The 19,825-nt window shown below is 37.5% G+C and overlaps 2 protein-coding genes and 1 long non-coding RNA gene across 6 annotated transcripts; 1 reads left to right on the top strand and 2 right to left on the bottom strand.

Moving 5' to 3' along the window:
• Positions 1–852: 852 nt before the first annotated feature.
• Positions 853–3,986, bottom strand: LOC309717317 (cell adhesion molecule 3-like). 2 transcript variants are annotated; one of them, XM_082551784.1, is made up of 6 exons: positions 3,879–3,986; positions 3,081–3,121; positions 2,024–2,182; positions 1,799–1,936; positions 1,013–1,255; positions 853–929 (listed from the first exon to the last, which is right to left on the bottom strand). In XM_082551784.1, exons 2-6 carry the CDS (start codon positions 3,106–3,108, stop codon positions 865–867), a joined length of 633 nt encoding a protein of 210 aa, XP_082407910.1. In that variant the 5' UTR covers positions 3,109–3,121; positions 3,879–3,986; the 3' UTR covers positions 853–864. The 2 variants fall into 2 exon arrangements, with proteins under 2 accessions (XP_082407910.1, XP_082407909.1); XM_082551783.1 differs by having other exon boundaries at positions 859–950.
• Positions 3,987–5,722: 1,736 nt separating this feature from the next.
• Positions 5,723–11,241, bottom strand: LOC309717315 (uncharacterized protein). 2 transcript variants are annotated; one of them, XM_082551777.1, is made up of 8 exons: positions 11,059–11,241; positions 10,178–10,275; positions 9,386–9,426; positions 8,958–9,116; positions 8,737–8,874; positions 7,946–8,161; positions 7,738–7,842; positions 5,723–7,628 (listed from the first exon to the last, which is right to left on the bottom strand). In XM_082551777.1, exons 3-8 carry the CDS (start codon positions 9,411–9,413, stop codon positions 7,462–7,464), a joined length of 813 nt encoding a protein of 270 aa, XP_082407903.1. In that variant the 5' UTR covers positions 9,414–9,426; positions 10,178–10,275; positions 11,059–11,241; the 3' UTR covers positions 5,723–7,461. The 2 variants fall into 2 exon arrangements, with proteins under 2 accessions (XP_082407903.1, XP_082407904.1); XM_082551778.1 differs by having other exon boundaries at positions 7,747–7,842.
• Positions 11,242–13,305: 2,064 nt separating this feature from the next.
• Positions 13,306–17,141, top strand: LOC309717645. 2 transcript variants are annotated; one of them, XR_014279774.1, is made up of 4 exons: positions 13,306–13,370; positions 14,397–14,546; positions 14,859–15,034; positions 15,129–17,141. It is a non-coding gene; the product is annotated as an uncharacterized lncRNA (long non-coding RNA). The 2 variants fall into 2 exon arrangements; XR_014279775.1 differs by having other exon boundaries at positions 13,306–13,375.
• The last annotated feature ends 2,684 nt before the right edge of the window (positions 17,142–19,825 follow it).

Here is a 19,825-nt window from a genome sequence, read left to right as displayed (position 1 = left end):
AGAGAAGTGTCCAGGGATGGGGTGACTGGAGATCCGCCGTCGCAGTGTCCATGCAAAGGATGAAGAGCAGCGGGGAGAGTGCCGAGCCTTGGTGGACGCCCACATTGATGTTAAAGGGCGGCGATGTTCCCACTGGGCTTCTGACCACGCTGGTGACTTGTCGGTAGAGGAGCTTTGTCCAGTTGACGTAGGCTTCAGGAACTCCATGTGATCGCAGGGAGTGCCAGGTGAGGTCGTGTGGGACACGGTCAAACGCCTTTTCCAAGTCGAGGAAGGCCATGTGGATGGTCTTGGACTTCTCTCGGTGCTTCTCCAAAAGCAGGCGGGCAGCATGGATGGCGTCCGTCGTGCCACGCCCCCTGATGAAGCCACATTGGTTGGGCGTTAAGTTGACGATTTCTCGCATCCTGGCGTCGATGATCCGTTCGAAAACCTTCATGGTATGGCTTAGGAGTCGGATCGGGCGGTAGTTGGAGCATTCAGCCACATCGCCTTTCCCTTTCCAGATGGGCACCGTTATGCTGGTTGACCAGGCTGCTGGGACGGTCCCGTCTCTGATGATGCTATTGAACAGGCTGGCGAGGACTAAGGCGCCTTGGCGCCCGAGCAGCTTCCAGACTTCGGCTGGTATGTCGTCTGGTCCGGTCGCTTTGCCATTCTCCATATTTTTAACGGCTGCGACGGGGGACGCCCTAGCTTTTTGAGACGTCATTGCATGGGATGTGACTGTGGATTACATCGACCGGCGCGTCACTCCACCTGACGTCGAGGACCCTCACCGTTAGCCAACTTCCCGAGGGTCGTTGTTTCCAGCTGGCACCGTGAGGAGGTGGTGATGGGATTTTGCCAGCCACATGTTGTCTTCTAAACACTCGTTACAAATGTGACGTTCTTCGGGGTGGATGGTGGAGTTGTTGTAGTTGGAGGCTCTGAAGAACAAAAACACACATCTTTATGCTTCGTTGACCACATATGTAAACATGGGTCTTCATTCCTAGTAACTGTGTATTACCTTGTACTTTGATGGCCAGACGCTCAATAAACGTATTCCTGCCACAGGTGACGAAACACAGCCAGGGACCATTATGTGAGGTTTTTACAGGTTTGAGTTGAACTGTTGATGTATTTGAGGGTAAATATGTATTTAGACGCCTCCACTCTACTTCACAACCATGGTGCTGACCTATAACCTCACACTGGAGCGTTGCCTCATCGTTCAGCTTGAGAACAGCAGAGGGTTTGACGGAGACCAAAACTGAGAAGGAGAACAGATGGACAACAACAGATACAGTGAGAATCACAAAGAGAAAGGGAGACAAACAAAGTGCTTCATCCAAACTCATTACACACGTGACAAAGCTTTATAACATGAGAGGAAAAACAGTGAGAGCATCTTACACTAAGTATTAAAGGGAAAGTGGTAACTCTTTCACACATGGGAACATTTTTGGTGATATGAAAATATCATAAATAAACATTTAACTGTAGAGCAATTGTAATAAGTAGTTATACAGCTGGTAAGAAAAAAGAGCAGGCCTTGATTACTTTGTATTATTTGTTTGATGTCGCAGTTTGGAATCAGAGAGGACAAAGTTTTAGCAGGAAGGATGTCTGTAGCACAGAGTTTGTTAAAGCATCACAGCAGTGATGTTTTTATTAATCTGATTATCAGTGTAACGTGGAAGGATCCTTAAAACAAAAACATAACAGGCCTAATATGTTAAACCCATCACTGATCCATTAAATGTGAACATTTATTTGTAAAAAAATTTGCAATTTTCCAGGGTCTGCTTTTTACCTGAGAACAGAGAAAGTGAATGTTCATGACGTGTCCCATCTGCCAAACATTTGAACTCTCCGGTATCTGTTTCTCTCACGCTGGAGATTTCCAGATTGTTCTGTCTCACGACTGACCTCCGTGCAAGTTCAACAAGTCCTAACACAGAAAATAGAAATAGGCTCTAATATAATTAGTCATCATATACTGATGTTAACTGTTAAGTATTCTGAGATTCTCAAGTACCTTTGCGAGTGAAGCCTCTCTGATCAACATTAAACACAACGTCAGTTCCATGATGCCACTGCAGAGTGTGTCTGTAGCTGCTGACCCCACAGTTCAATGTGACCTTCCCCCCGACTTTTGCAAAGAAATCTTCACCTGCAGCAGAGAGTGCACCCAGCACTGAAAAGAAGACAATCACAGTTAATAAATACTCTGCTTTTATTAATGTGTATTTAAAGGAGGATACAAGAAATGTCTCTGCATGGAGACAAAACAAGTCATATTCTCTCTTTATGTTAGAGAACCTGAGTAAAACACCACTACAACCATATTTATACATGATTTTTCAATTAGATCAAACATGAGATCACACACCATCTACAACATGTCATGGTCCTGGGTCGGTGACCCAGCGCTTTAAGTTTATTATTATCATTTTCTAGTTTATTATTATGATGATTATTATTGTTTGAGTTCTCTTCGGTCTGCCTCTGAGTCTGCGTCTGTATCTCTGTCTGTCTATGGTGTCACCCCGTCTGTTTGTGAATCTGTCTGTTCAGTTCAGCATCTTGTCTGGTTCCCTGTGTCTGAGTTTCCTGTTTTATTGTGAAGGTCTGTGTCTTATGTGAGTGTGCTCAGTTTACATTTCCCCTGTCTCGTCAGCTGTGATTTCTCCCAGGTGTGTTCCCCTCCTGTCTCTCATCCCTTGATTACTACCGTCTGTGTATTTAAGCCCTGTGTTTCTCTGTGTCAGTGTTGCGTTGTACCCTCAACTAGCTGTGTGTTCTGCTTCTATGTGCCTAGTGTTTAGTCTCCTGCTCCAGTTTTCTTTTCCAGTGTTTCAGTCCTTGGTTCCTCTGTTCAGACTTTTGTTTGTCTTTTGGTGAGTTTAGTTTGTACGAGGTTTTTCCCAGCAATAAAGCTGCGCTTTCAGTTTCACTTCCGTGTCTGAGTTCTGCATTTTGGGTCCACCACTCCTGCTTGCCTGCCTGCCACACAGCGATTCATGACACAACATGTGTGTGCAGTATTTTAAAGGATTATTCACAATATTGTCTTCACAAGTATATTCACTCACCAAACACAAACAACACAATCACCTTCATTCTGAAAGTCGACCTGAGGGTTTAAAATAAAACACAAATGAACATTACTGTTAACACGACATCATAACAAGAACACCAATTAAACGTGAACACTTTCATTTCACACACAGCCACAGAGAGATTCTTCTTCACATGAACACTTTACAGAGAAACCACCAAGCCCTCGCTCTGTTTCCGTCCTCTCTCTGTGTTAAAAACAATAAAACTCAGTGTTACACTTAAAAAGTGAAAAAGAGTGTCACTGAGAAAGTCAAACATTTCTTGTGGCTCTTTAATTTAATCTCACCAACAGCTCATGTGAAGGTGTTTCCTGTAAAGCTGCTGTAACTTTATCTGACTGCTCATCAGAAATGAGAAGTTTTAATTAGAAAAATAAAAATTTATTTCCTCTGGACCGACTTAAATAAATTCTCCTAAAAAAACAGCTCAACTGAGATCATTATGTGTCCAATTAAATAGCGTTAAAATGAATATTAACACTTATTAAGAATTTGCTGCCACCAAAAAGGTGCTTTCATTGGAGTTTCAAACTTAAATCTGTGAGTCCAAATTGACAAATTAAATCAGTTTTAACTTCGACTCCGTACAAACAACAATTTCTGAAACACTTAAAACATTTTCATCTGTATTGGCTCTTAAACTGGTCCCTCTGCACTAACTTTGAACTCCATTACGGAGCAAACAGAAAGTTTCTAGGATGGTCATGTTAAATCCTTTGTATTTATTTTGAAATATAAAACCAAATTTTAAAATGTAGGTTGAGCTCTTACCTTAATTTTGAACAGATTCTGTGTCTTTTAGTTCAGTTATTGAAGCTAAAATATTTTTTCTTCCTCTGTGCTTCACTTCACTGAAAATAAGATCTAAAGGATGCAAAAGTGTAGAAGGTGGAAGACATCTGAAGACAGAGCTGCACTCTGCAAAGTTGTAGGCCACTGCAAACCCCAGATCTTTGTAGGTTTGCTACTCAGGTCTGCATTTTCCTGCAATCTAGGCCTGGCATTTTCTACTCAGTGCAGTTCTTACAAAAAGCTGAAGAAAGTTCTGCAGAGTGACTTAAAAAAGGCTCAGCTGCACACACTCAGTAGGATTACGCTCATGGATCACAATGTCACAATGTGATCACAATGTGATCACAATGATTCCTGTAACAGAGAAGTGAAAATAACTTGGAACTAAACAGGGAAGTCATAATAGGAAGAACAGAAAGAACACAGAGTTTTATGTAACTTTATCTGACTGCTCATCAGAAATGAGAAGTCTTTAAGAAGAAAAATAGAAATTTGTCTCTACTGAACTGACTCCATCATGGAAATTTGTTTATACACAGTTTCACTAATTTTCCTTGATTGAGATGTGAGTAGCAAACCCCAGATCTTTGTGGGTTTGCTACTCATGTCTGTGCGTCATAACAGGAAAAATAGAAAAAATGGTAAATGGTAAATGGACTGGTTCTTATATAGCACTTTTCTACTCTGTCTGAGCACTCAAAGCGCTTTATACGACTAAGAACATAAGAGTTTGAAAAAAGACCAATATTTATTCATCACAGCAGAAGTAAGAAAGTAATAGTTTTCATTATAAAAGAAAATGAAGGTAAATGAGCTGATTTAAAGAGTTAAACTCAGTTTTATTCTTTTGTGTTGTGTTTGTGTTCAAATATTGTGTTCAGCATTTCGTCACTGATCTTCCCCTCTTGTCTTACCAGGTTTAGGAGAGTGGAGCGACTGTGAAATCAAGTGTTGCAGTTGTTTGTCTGTCACAGGAACACAAGCATGGAGCAGGACTCGGGAACCACGTTATTGAAACTGTTGCACATTGCTCACTAACTGCCACTATAAATAAACACACTGTCTCGGACTGGAAGGTCCTGCATTTGGGTCCCGTTCTTGCCATGCACCCTGACAAACTCAGTTACAGATGTCATTAATGGTTGTGAAATCCATCTTCTGAAGCCTCATTAGCCTCCCCCAGGTGTTAACAAAGGCAAACATCATCATTTTTAGACCACCTTCAGGGTGGTCAGTTGGTTCTCTGCTTACTTGGTTAAAAAGCTGCATCCAAAAAACTGTACAGTATGACGCACATAAGACACATCCTTACTGATATGTGTTTGAGCTCTATATGCTCAAAGTAATAACTAATTACTTAATTAGTTATTAAAGAACTTACTTAAAGAAGTCCAGACGCTTTTCTTTGCAAGCTCCTTTGACAACTAATAAAACACTTGAATTTCACTCACCTGAACTGAAGCACGAACCTCTGGGATGGTTATTAGATATCAGAATATTAGTCACACAATCCATTAAAACGTCTCCAAAACACACCAACTGACCACTTAGATTGACAGGTGAGCCTTATTTGTGTAATACTATCTAATATTTAGTTAATATTTATCTAATAGATAGCTTTACCCACCTTGAGAAAACTTTCTTCTGATTGGCTGCCCCTCACAAATACAAGATTAGAATGGCAGGAGAGTGGGGCTTATGTGCTCAACCCTAAAAGCTATTTAGCTGACCAATTAACATGAAGATTATCCACTGTTTTTGACAACATATAGAGCAAAAACTAGAAAAAAATATCAGAAACAAAAATTGAAAGAGCACACAGCTTGACAGAAAGACATTTATTTATCACAACAGAAGTAACAAAGTTTTTTTTTTTTAAGTAAAATTAAAAAAAAACATGAATCATTGAAAAATCACGATCTCCAAACCAAAGGAAAACAAGTTGTTTTGGTGCTTTGTTTTCTTTCTGTAAAACACATTAGTTGTTATCTCCTCACTCTAACAGGTCGAGGAGGGGACTGAAGGTGACTACTGATGGCAGTGGAAATCAACAGTCAGAGTTAGCACAAAGAGTGAAGCTACAACAAAGTCGCTCTAATGTTTGGCTGCCATTAGGGCGCTGACATCAGTAGAACAAGGTGTTCTAGTCACTTCTCTGGCCACAGGCGTATAAAATAAGCCACGTAGGCATTCAGACCTCTTCTACAAACTTTTGTTAAACAACGAGTCGCTTTCAGGAGCTCATTGAATTCCAGTGTGGTGCCATGATAGGATGCCATCTTGCTACAAATCCAGTTGTGAAATGTTGTTGTTACTAAATATTCCACAATCAGCTGTTAGTGGCATTATAACAAAGTAGAAGCGATCGGGAATGACAGCAATGCAGCTATAAAGTGATAGGTTGTGTAAAATCACAGGGTAGGGTCAGTGGATGCCGAGCTTCATAGTGTGCAGAGTCTCCAACTTTCTGCAGAGTCAATTGCAACAGACCTCCAAACTTCAGGTCTTACGATTAGCTCAAGAACAGTGCACAGGGAGCTTCATGGGATGAGTTTTACACAACCAAGCAGCTGCATCCAAGCCTCACATCAACAAAGACAATGCAAAACATCACATGCAGTGGTTTAAAGCATGCCACCACTGGACTCTTGAGCAGTGGATAGATGATTTGTGGAGTGACAAATCATACTTTTCCATCTGGCAATCCAGTGGATGAGTCTGGCTTAAAGGTTGCCAGGGGAACGGTACTTGTCTGACTGCATTGGACTTACTGTAAAGTTTGGTGTAGAGGGGATTATTGTGTGGGATTGTTGTTCTGGAGTAGAGCTTGGTCGCTCCAGTAAGAGGAATTGTTACTGCTTCAGCATACCAAGACATTTTGGAGAACTCCATGCTGCCAACTTTGTGTGAACAGTTTGAGGATGGCCTCTTCCTGTTCCTCTACAAGACAGCACAAAGCAAGGTCTATAAAGACATGGATGAGTGACTGTGGTGAGGAAGAACTTTTGAACAGAACATCTTTAGGATGAATTAGAGCAGAGACTGCAAACCAGGCCTTCTCATCTCAGTGTTTGATCTCACAACTGTGCTTCTGGAAGAACAGTCAAGAATTCCCATAAACACACTCCAAAACTTTGTGGAAAGCCTTCCTAGAAGAATTATAGCTGTTATAACTGAAAAAGTTGGGGATACATTATATTAAATCCTGTGGATTAAAAATGGGGTGTCACTCAAGTTCATGTGCGTTTGGAGGCAGACGAATAAATACTTTTGGCAATAAAGTGTAATTTGGGAGAAAAGCCTGAACAGATGTCTGAGAGATTTCAGGTGGTTCTCGGTTTTACTCAGCAAAGCCCAGGAAACAAAACAAATACTTCATCTGTACATCTACTGATTTACTGAAGAGTGTAATAGATAATCCGAGACACTCAGTTAGACTTTTGCCAGTTGTGAAATGTCCAGGACTTTGTAAGAGCTTGGTGTAGTGAAACTATGAATCTGATCAGTTACACATTCGGCGAAGAGGTTAGACCAACATAATCTGTAACCACAGCTATCAGCACTATACATAAATACTTGATGAACGCCTTTCCTCACATACCATCCTTCCACTCATGCACTTACACAAGACTGTGACACAAACTATCAGGAACATCCCAAACTGGCAGCACACCCCCATTGCAATCCACATCCAACAGGAGAGTCCCAGTGGGCAATCGTCGGCAGTACCTGAATGCAACACAGAGAAAGAGAACGTGAGAATGACAAGAATGAGTTACACATTCAGCAAAGGATCACTTTGATCAAATTTGCAGACATTTTCAAAAGCTGGACGCACATGTTGTACATGTTGTACATGTTGTACATGTTGTCTTCTGAACACTCGTTACAAATAATGTGATGTTCTTTCGGGTGGATAGTGGAGTTGTTGAAGTTGGAGGCTCTGAAGAACAAAAACACAAATCTTTGTTTCTTTTGACCACATATGTACACATGGGCCTTCATTCCATGCACCCGTGTATTACCCTTTATGGTAATACTCTTACTCAGTTGTTTGCCATCACAGGTGATGATACACTCCCAGGTCCCATTATGTGAGCTTGTTACAGATTTGAGTTGAACTGTTGATGGCCATTCAGGTGAATCAGCATTTGGGCTCTTCCACTTCACTTCACAACCTTTTAGCAGATGTTTCGCCTCACAGTGGAGCGTTGCCTCATCACACAGTTTGAGAACAGCAGAGGGAGTCACAGAGACCGAAACTGAGAAGGACGGAGGTGAGGATACAGTGAGAATCAGAAAGAGAAAGGGGAGTCATTAGACACATGGCACAGCTTTATAACATGAGAGAAAGAGTTAAGAAAAAACAAAACGGCATATTACACTGCATGTTAATAGACAAATAACCATTTCACACACTTGTCAGAATGTTATGGATATAAAACCACCAAAAATTTAACAGTGACAGAATCACAGGAAGTAGTTGGTGAAGATAGGATCAGGCTTGGACTATTCATTACATCAGAAACTGATTCTTATTTTTGCATTTCAAACAATTGAAGGCCAGACTGTAAAGTTTGTTGGTTATACAGAGAAGACTGCCACATAGAAACACACCATAGGTTTTTCTCTAAGCAGCAGTTTACTGAAAACAAATACAACAGAAAATAAGGACACTTTTATGTTAAAGCTCATACATTATAGTTACAGAACCATTAGTCACATTGAAAAAATTCCCCTCATTTCACAGCAGTGATGTTTTTATTAAACCCATCACTGGTCCATTAAATGTGAACATTTATTTGTAAATGTATATTTTCCAGGGTCTGCTGTTTACCTGAGAACACAACAAGTGAATGGTATCGAGGTGTCCAATCTGCCGAACATTCGAACCGTCCAGCATCTGTTTCTCTCACACTGGAGATTTCCAGATTCGTCTGTCTCACAACTGACCTCTGTGCAAGTTCAACATTGCCTAACACAGAAAATAAAAATATGTTCTAATATAATGTTATCATCAAATACTTTACTGTTAAGTGTTCTGAGATACTCAAGTACCTTTGCGAGTGATGCCTGACGGATAAACAGTAAAAAGAAGGTCATTTATATGATGCCACTGCAGAGTGTGTCTGTAGCTGCTGACCCCACACTTCAATGTGACTTTATCCCCAACATTTGCAAAGAAAACTTCCCCTGCTGCAGAGAGTGCACCCAGCACTGAGAAGAAGGCAAATAAATTAAATAAATACTCATCTTGTATTAATGAGTATTTAAAGGAGGATATAACAAATGTCTTTACATGGAGACAAAACCAGTAATATTCTCTGTATGTCGTCATAAACTTGTAGTGACATTAAAGAACCTGAGATCAGATTATAAATTATTTTTTAATTAGATTAAACATGAGGTCACACCATCTACAACATGTGTGTGCAGTATTTTAAAGTATTATTCACAATATTGTCTTCACAAGTATATTCACTCACCAAACACAAACAACACAATCACCTTCATTCTGAAAGTCGACCTGAGGGTTTAAAATAAAACACAAATGAACATTACTGTTAACACGACATCATAACAAGAAAACTAATTAAACGTGAACACTTTCATTTCACACACAGCCACAGAGAGATTCTTCTTCACATGAACACTTTACAGAGAAACCACCAAGCCCTCGCTCTGTTTCCGTCCTCTCTCTGTGTCGCATGTTAAAAACAATAAAACTCAGCGTTGGACTTAAAAAGTGAAAAACAGTCAAACATTTCTTGTGGCTCTTTAATTTAATCTAACCAACAGCTCATGTGAAGGTGTTTCCTGTAAAGCTGCTGTAACTTTACCTGACTGCTCATCAGAAATGAGACGTTTTTAAGAAGAAAAATAAAAATTTATTTCCTCTGGACCGACTTAAATAAATTCTCCTAAAAAAACAGCTCAACTGAGATCATTATGTGTCCAATTAAATAGCGTCAAAATGAATATTAACACTTATTAAGAATTTGCTGCCACCAAAAAGGTGCTTTCATTGGAGTTTCAAACTTAAATCTGTGAGTCCAAATTGACAAATTAAATCAGTTTTAACTTCGACTCCGTACAAACAACAATTTCTGAAACACTTAAAACATTTTCATCTGTATTGGCTCTTAAACTGGTCCCTCTGCACTAACTTTGAACTCCATTACGGAGCAAACAGAAAGTTTCTAGGATGGTCATGTTAAATCCTTTGTATTTATTTTGAAATATAAAACCAAATTTTAAAATGTAGGTTGAGCTCTTACCTTAATTTTGAACAGATTCTGTGTCTTTTAGTTCAGTTTTTGAAGCTAAAATCGTTTTTCTTCCTCTGTGCTTCACTTCACTGAAAATAAGATCTCATCTAAATGATGAGAAGAAAAAAAAGAAAAAAAAAAGAAAAAGAAAAGAAAAAAGAAAATAAGATCTAAAGGATGCAAAAGTGTAGAAGGCGGAAGACCACTGCAAACCCCAGATCTTTGTGGGTTTGCTACTCAGGTCTGCACTTTCCTGCAATCTAGGCCTGGCATTTTCTACTCAGTGCAGTTCTTACAAAAAGCTGAAGAAAGTTCTGTCTTAAAACAGGCTCAACTGCACACACTCAGTTAGACTACTCTCATGGATCAATTGTCACAATGTGATCACAATGATTCCTGTAACAAAGAAGTGAAAATAACTTTTTTTTTTTATTAATTTGTGTCATATTGAACACTTAACATTTAAGTTTTTGTTTTTTTTGCTTAAAACTAAGTTAATCAATTACTCCAAACAACACACTGAGACCAAAAACTAAATTATTGATTCTTAGTTCTGTCATTAATATTGTTGTATTTAATTTCAATAAATACATTCACATCTCAAAATGAGTGAATTTATGTCTTTAACATCATAAATTAATGTTATTCTACACATCAAGCCTTGGAAACAGAGTTTGACACATTTTTTTCTTATTATTTGTTTAAATGGTTTTAACTTGGACTCTTTTATGCAGCTCGTTCTGAAACACTACTCATCTGTATTTGCTCTTAAACTGGTGCCTCTGCCAGTAAGCTTGAAAAGAAAGGATAGCCACATTAAATCCATTTTACAAGATAAAACAAAAAGAAACAAATGAAACTAAATTTGAAAATGAAGCTTGAGCTCTTACCTTAATTTTGAGCAGATTTTGTGTCTTTTAGTTCAGTAAAAATCTTTCTTCATCCTCTCGTGCTTCACTTCAACAAAAACAAAGATCTCAAGGATGCAGAAGTGCAGAACCCAGAAGGCCTCTGAAGAGAGAGCTGCACTCTGGAAATTTGCAGGTTGATGCAAACCCCAGATCTTTGTGGGTTTGCTACTCACGCCTGCACTTTCTGCAATCGAAGCATTGCATTTTCAAAACAGTGCAGCTCTTTAAAAAAACTGAATGAAGTTCTGAACAGTCACGTTAAAGCTTATTTACAAAACGCTCAACTGGAGACGTGCGCTCAGATTATTCTCACAGAAAAGTGATGCCAATTTATCACAATTATTTTTATAACCAGGACAGTAAAATAAGATGGAGAAAAACATATCAAGAAAAACACAAAACACTGGTTTACAGAAAGACATTTTTTTATTTATCACAACAGAAGTAACAAAGTATTTCTTTTTTTGTTTTCAAGATAAAAATCTTCAGAAAACACAAAAAACAAGCTGACTTTTTGCTCTATTTTCTTTTTGTAACACATTTCTTTTTATTATTTTAAAATTCCCTCCATCTATTAGATTCTAAAACCTATTTATAAAAATGTGTAAAGTGAAATGTGAGAGACTCATTTCCTTTCTCTCTGAACTTTGTATAACAGAAGAAATAAGAAAAAGAAAAAAGGACACTTCAGGGAAAATATACAACAATTAAACCTATGTACAATAGTATGAAAGCATGAGGAGCATTAAAGTGAAAGTGAAAGTAAGAAGACCTCAGCAGGAGTTAGTTTTAAGTGTTTTTATCAGTTTGGCTGAATAGCTTCACACTGCAGTAATAAAAAAATATTCACCTCTTCTGCCATCTGTACACAGTTTGTCTCACTTTGCTGAAAGGTTTTGCTATTTATTGTGTGAAATGGGTAATGTAATGTTTGTCTTGCATATACGTGTAATACTGCAAGTGCTAATTTTAGGACAAGAAAAAAACACTCTTCTCTGAAACAAGAAAAATAAAAAAGTTTTCCCTACACTTATTTTATATTTTATTTTGTTTTTAAATTTGAATATTGAATATGTCACATAAAGCCAAAAGATGATTTGTTTGGGATGATTGTAATGCTGAAAAATAAAACTGTTATTTGAAAACCTAATGGCACTTTTGCGTGTTAATAATTCCATCAATCTTGACAAGATCTCCAACATCTCTGTTTAAAAATTGCCAGGTACTAAAACCGCAAAAAATAGAATATGTCCAAATAAAAACTTTGAAAGATATACTTTTATTTCAACAGGCACTGATTGTATTCCTGCTCTATTTATACCTGTAAACACTTTCACAAATAAGTTCAAAAAATCTGGAAGTACTATCATTTATATTTATATTCGGGGTGATGACCTGAGCTTTGCTCCAAATGCTAAACTTTTGTCATTTTGATGGAACACAAAGGGCTGTTAAAGCAACACTAAAAAACAAAAAAATATTTAAGACAAGAAATTAAAAAGACTTCAACAGAAGTGAAAAAGCCAGATTAGAAAGACTGGTATATGTAACAACCCCAGCACTGCAAAATGTCACCAGCTTACGTAATAAATGTTTTTAACACCTACAAGCTGGCAGACATCACAGCTAACACTATGACTCATGTTCCAGCCACAAATGTTTTTGAGTGTGGTTCCTATCACTTGTTTCTCATGACTTTTTAAATATTATAAATACAGTTGATTTTCAATCACTGAATCAAGAAAACATCAAACAACATTACAAACAGAACAAAAAAGGCCAGAAGTGTAAGACTGTAAAACTGAACATGAAAAGATTACAGCTTAGATGTATTTCCCTCAGATGTTGCGTTTACCTGTCTCAGATACACATCATTGAAAAGTGCAATTAAAAAAAGCTCAGGAAATGCTCACAATATTCTTTTTTCTTATCTGACTTCATTTACACTTACATATGTCCACATCAAACAGGTGGCTTCATCAGCATCTAACCAATCCGCTGACAGCAGAATTCACATTCAAAAAATATGAAGAGCTTCAAAACACAAAACAAGCTGAAAGAAACACAGCTCCAACACCCAAAGGAGCAGTGTGTGTGTGTGTGTGTGTGTGTGTGTGTGTGTGTGTGTGTGTGTGTGTGTGTGTGTGTGTGTGTGTGTATACCCATCAGTGGGTGGGGTGAAGTATATAAACCACATTTCTGTGCTCTGTTCTGCTTCACTCTGAAGCTAAACTTCAGCGTCACATCACTGAATCACTAAACAAGCTGAGCAGGAAGTCGTCCTGAAGCCAGTAAGGTTGATGTTTACACTTATTCATATTATCTTTAGTTGAGAAGTTGAGTAGTTGGAGAGGCCAAGTCAAAATCTTAAGATCTAGAAGCTTTTTCTGTCGTTATCCTTTGTGCTTGCACAGTTTCTACATTAACAGCACAAAAGCTGCTCAAATGGAAACTCGATGGAAATGCGGTTACTAGTGACGTATAACTTGATCTCATACTCATTCCCTTTTTTTTTTACTACAGAGATGTTTTTTGCTACTAAACATCTAAACTATACAATTATAGCTATAATTACACAAGAGGGTTTAATTTAATGTGCTGTTGATTAAATATTTATGGATCAATCGAGTGTGATCTGGTTGGAGTAGAATCACTCTGGCGTTATTTTTTCATTTTTAAAAAATACAGAATTATTCATGTAGGTTTGTCTCCATAAACAACTTGTGAAGGAAAATTCTGTCTTGGCTGGAGAAATCAAGTTTTTGCTTTGGAGTTTAATTTGTTTCCTCAGTATCTCCTGCCTGATGCGCTTGTGTCGACTCCCCTGTGTTAAGTTCATTTATGTGTCTACATTTTCACATTTGATTAAGATTCTCACTTCCTGTTTTATTTTGGTAGTTGGTAGTTAGTAGTTAGTGTCTTGTGTTTACTTTTATTTCCCCACCTGGGTCTTTGTCTGTGTTGTCTGTACCTGTGTCCTGTTTCCCCCCCGGCCATGTCCATTTCCCCAGGTTGCGTTTCTGCTTGTATGTTGTTCTGTCTTCAACTCAGTCTTTTGTCTCAGTTTCTTTTATAATTTCCTGTGTGTCTGAGCTGGTCAGGTTTGGATTTGGGCTATTCTTGCAGTGTTTTTCTTGGCTTTATCCAGTGTTTTCGAACTTGGGTCCAGAACTCTGGAATCCATGACAAATTCAGCTGTTTTCTTTTTTGTTTTTAGTTAAACAGATTTGGCTTATTCTCTTTTAATTTCTTATGAATATCATTTGGTTAATATTCCACAGTCTCACTGTTGCACAACCTGCTATTCCACACAACAGGTTCTTTCCTGAAAAGGAATGAAGGATCTTTCACAGCAGTTCCACACAGAAAGTCAGCAAGCGATGAATTTTTCCGATTTTATCATATGGACTAACTTCATGTTCTGCCTTCCTTTGACCTTACTGGTCATCTGTTGGTTGTGTTGCTTGGTACGTAAACAGTCACACTTACTACTTTCTTTTTCTTTCTCACACTTGTTAAAACACTCAGTTCTGCATTGATTATTAATTACATTGTACACTTTTGTAACACTTAGTTTTTCATCTTTTAAAAAATGTTTTTATAAGTCTAAATTATTTTTTGTAAATACTTGCTTGATGCTTAATACAATAACAGCAGAGAAAGCAAAATCAAATCAACCTCCTTGTTCATGCATCATCTGATGTAAACATTTCTATGTGTAATTCTGCAATTTGTGTTTATTACTGCAGTAATTTGACTTTAACGAATTTCTCCTGCAGGTACGAAAGGAGCATGTGATCTATTTCACTAACCTGCTCATTGCCAATCTCGTCCACATCAGCATAATGTTCACCTGGCAGTTGAAGCGAGGATCTGTAATTGAACAAGATGACATTATTTGCATAGCTGGTTTGACGGCTAGTTGGTATTTCAAGACATACATTGCTATTGAAAGGTGAATGTCTGTCTCTGTGTGTTCTTCCCTGACATTGTATTCTCTATCCTCATACAGAATAACATACTATTGTGATATCTCTCTTGTGTTGCAGGTGTTTTGTTATCACCTGCCCAAAGTTGAAGTGCAGCAGACAAACTAAGGGGTCCATGCTGGTTTCTCTCTTGATTTGGATCCTTTGTATTGCAACTGTAGTTCCTACTGTAGTCTTCAAGAAGTTTCTTATCCTCTATATTTTTGCCCTCCTTCCAGCTCTCCTGTTCATCCTGTTTTTAGTATGGACCTTTCACGCCTTGGCTGCTGACACCTTAGTGACCACTGATGAAAAACAAAGAATTGTACGAATTTTCCTTTTGTTCTTCTTTAATTATTTTCTGATGATCCTTCCCGGTGTCATCTGTTCTCTTGGAGTATTTTTGGATAACCCCTGCTTTAAAGTTATCGCTGATAAACTTTTTACTTTGTTGCTTCTCGGCCCTTTTCTGGATTTGATTCTGGTTTGTTTCATGCGTATAAGATGCAGATTCGACAACACTGCAGCAGACGTAGCTGAACATCGGCAGCCAGGTTGGGTGATGTCGCAAATACTAAGGGACAGAGAAAATAGGATACAAACTGTGTGAAAGATGTGGATAAAATATGCAAACAAAAACATTTACAAATATTGCTGTAAAGGAGACAACTGACAGGGAGTTTTACTTGATGTATATAAGAAGTGTGTTCTCAGCTAACGTTTCTTTGGTTGTCGACCACCTGAAACTCAGTTACTAGAAGTTACTCTTCACAGGAAGCATCTTAATGATGATTTATGAAGGAATTTTAAAAAATTTAAAATTTAAAATTAAAAAAAATTGCATTTCTTATCTGATGTAGTGATGCATAACAATGTAAAGCTAAAGCCATGAACCACTGTTTGACTTATTGTGCTGTATTTTTTCTACACAGACTGTTGTTCAGATCATAACTTTATGCATGACAGCTTTTACTGTCATAGACTGTGGATTTTGTCAGTTCATTTTTGAGCCATTAATATTTGGTATTGTTGAGTTTTGATTACTATTTGACTGGGTTTCCTTATTTTATTTTAAGATTATTCTAGCATTCTGAGTTCTGTTTTAGAGTTATAATTTTGAAATATGTAGCCTTATAATTTGGTATTTGAGTCTTTGTTTTACTTGACTTTAGTAAAAAACTTCTGTGTTTCTTTGTTTTGCTGATTCTTTTTTGTTTGTTTAGTTACTTCATGTTTTATTTTGTGAGTTCTTTGTCTCTTGTGCCTTGTCTTTAGTTTGACTTCCCTGTGACTTGTTCTCTAGATTGAGTTCAGCTATGTCTTGGTACATTTATGTTTCCATTCTCCCTGACTGTCTTTTTCGTGTATTTAAAGTTAAAGTGTTCTCCTGCTTTGGGTTTATTATCATCTTCACATAATCTTTTCCTGTTTAATCTGGTCATCTGGGTGACAAGACCCGCTGGAGATTGTAAAAAGAAAGGAAAAAAACTGCAAAACCCCCCAACAAACAAAGTATCTTATTTTTTCTGAAAAACTCGTAACTCTGTCAAGGGGAAACCTGCGTTGATATAAGATTAGAACATGATTTTGTGTCATTTAAATGCTCCATAAGGATATTGTACTAGGTTATTCAGTTTAGTGCATGTTAAACTGGTTGGTTTCCAGTGTTGTTGTGCAGTTTACAGAGCCGTCTGTGGTGTTCATGGTAAAACGCAGATCAAGGGCAGATCCAACGATTTTGATGTTTGTGAAGTTTTGCCACAAGAGTCAGGGGTGTTGTAACTGTAGTTTTGAGAAAAGAAAATCTGTCTTCTCTGAAAAACTGTATTTGAGTGTTAGCCACTTGACTTTGAATTACTGTGTGCTGCATTTTTAGATTTTGAATGTCAACTTCTTTCTATATTTACTGTGTCTGAGTCTGTCATATGTGTTACTTTCAGTGAAACCTTTTATCTTCTCCTCCATTTTTGTCTTCTGATTTCAAATCTACAGAAGAACAATGTTGAAATGGATTTGCCACCAGCTGCTTTACCAACACACAGACTCTTTACTGAAGAAAGTAGTGAACTATTAAATAAATGCATCAGACAGAAAGCTGACTTGATGATTTATTAATTATGAGCGAAATTTATATGTGCCTCACTTGTTACAGTTACACAGCTAGCTTAAACATTATATTTTACAGGACTGCATCCTCCAAGGAACAGACAGACTGTGGTGTTTTACATAATTGTATTTTTTTAAAAATACCTTTCCGTGCAGAATTTGAAATTTCAGTATGCTTGTGTGTGTTTCCTCAGCTGTTTTGGTTTCATCCCACAGTCCAAGTTTACTTAAATTGAACACAAAATAATGTTATGCAAGATAATCTTTTAAGACTTTTCCATGCTAAATGATTTTTATATATTTATATTCATGAAGTCTTTCGCACACAAAAATGTAACATTTATATAAAATAAATAAATAAATCAAATTTGTGTCAGCTTGTGTGCACTTGCATGGAAAGTCAAGGGAAAACAGCAATGCTGGTGGTTCATGTGGTGAATGAAGCCAGAATGAAGCCTACACCACCACCCTCACACATCTCCATCCACAAGTTACTCATAGACTCACTTTATTATGACACTTGTTTCAGTGATAAGCCACAAAACTATAAGTTTTGTATAACTATAAGATTCAAGTTCCAATTCAATTTTCAAAATTCATTTTTCTCAGTAACCATTTCTCCATCACATTTGCTCAAGCTGATTTATCATCAGTGGTTTATTGTGTTTTACTTTCTATAAAACTGCTAACTTCTAAAAATTCACTAAAGCACATTTTCCACAGTGACGCACTCGTGATGCACAATGCTAACCGCAATAGGCAGCGGTGAATGTAATTGTGGTGGTTAACCATTATCAGTTCCAACCACACTGCTCTGATTGACAGTTAAATAGAATATGATGTATAAACGGAAATGGAACAATCCAGTCTCCTTGTAATAGAGTGATGCACTGAAACATCTGTATACAGTAAAGATTCAAGATTATGATGGCCGAAGAGGAGCTGCTGAGATTGGATTGTTCATTTTGTCGTACAGCCCGCAGCACATGATTTACTCCCGTCTCACCCTCAGCATCCTCCCCTTTCCCAACAACTGTGTCTTGAAACCACTGGATCTGAGCTGCCCCTCAGAATGGACCAGAATCTTGTCCATTCTGGTCACTCCCAATGAAAATCTTAACAACTTAGGCTCTGCCTTTCCTTCCCTTACACTCTTGCTGCTGTCTTTCTGTCACAAATTATCCCTCACTCTTGCCTTCAGCTGCTCCACCCTGCCCTTACTCTCTTCTTCACCTCTTTTGTCCATTGTTCATTACTTTGGATGGTTGAGCCGAAGTTTTTAAATTAATCTAACATATGTGTAAATTTAGCCTAGTCTGGAAATTAATCATCACACTCATTGATTAAACTGCATAACTTCAGTCATAAATTCCACAATTTCCTTATAAAAACTTTAATAAATAAATCCTTTTAACAGAAGTTTAGTTTACAAATGATATCCTAGGGTTATTTATTGCATCGTTTATTTCTTATCATCTGGGAAGACCATAGATCAGAGTGTTTGATGTGAATATAATGATGCTACCAAATTTCCTGCATAAACGCTGATGGTGTCCGCAGTGACTGTTTGTGGCTTCTAGAGAGTGAGCTTTCAGACTGATCAGTATTATTTCTCCCTAAAGTATTTTATTTGATGTAAAGTTTCCATGTAGATTTGTTACATAAGTACACTGTAAAATATTAAGTTTATTGAAATCAGTTGAAATGAAAATTTACTGGATTTTTTTAATAAATGTTTTTATACATTCATACAATGACCCTAAACAATGTTTTATAAACGAAAACCCCAGAGCCTGTTTAATCCAAAATACAGATACAATAATAAATGTTAGTTTCCCATGCATGACTTATGTATTCTGTTATGCATTAAGTAAATCAACTTCCTGCCCCTCACCTCACCACATAAAGCTCCTGAGATGCAGAGGCATGTTCTTCAAAGTGCAAAGTAAATGAATGTATGCAGTTGTGCAGAAACACTTTCTTGCTTCACGTTTAGGCTGTTGTCTCAACGGTGTCTATTTATTACTTTATAAATTATCTGCAGTCAGGCAGCAGATTGTGCACCAGAAATAAATCAATCAAGTTTAGGGAACATTTTCCAGAGAAATGAACTGGAACTATTTTATTTAAAACTAGACCTAAGGAGAACCATACTGGGCCATACCCTCCATAGTGTGTGCGTGCCACTGTGTATATAAAGGGCCACAATTCCGAGGTTCATAGTATACTAGCTGGGCCAGTCTCCCAGGTAAGGTAGATGTTTATACTTATCCAGCTTCACTTGAGGAGTAGAATAGCTTTAACAAAACTGAAGTCAGAATTATGACAAACACAATAATTAAGAAGTTCTTATTTTTTCCTTGTGTACTTGTGATGGAAATACTTATATTAGTGATGCATTAACTGTGCCTGATCTCATCCTCAGATTGTCTGACAGATGTTTCTTCTTGTTTAAAAGCTTCTAGCTTAAGACTCCTTACATGGATCTATTCATGAAAGACGTTAAATATTCAGTCTGTTCTGAAACTGGTGGCTCGGCCAGTAATTTATTTCTGTTCTAAAACAGTCCAAAGTGTTTTCAGGATAGTCACATTAAATTAAATATTACCTCTATTAAAATGTAGGTTGTGCCCTTAATTTTGAGTAGATTTTGCCTCTTTAAATATAGTTAT

Source organism: Aulonocara stuartgranti (genome assembly GCF_965226115.1).
Source record: "Aulonocara stuartgranti genome assembly, chromosome: 11".
NCBI classification, from domain to species: Eukaryota; Metazoa; Chordata; class Actinopteri; order Cichliformes; family Cichlidae; genus Aulonocara; species Aulonocara stuartgranti.
Note: the sequence above shows the minus strand (reverse complement) of the source record. Positions and strands in the feature narration are given on the sequence as shown.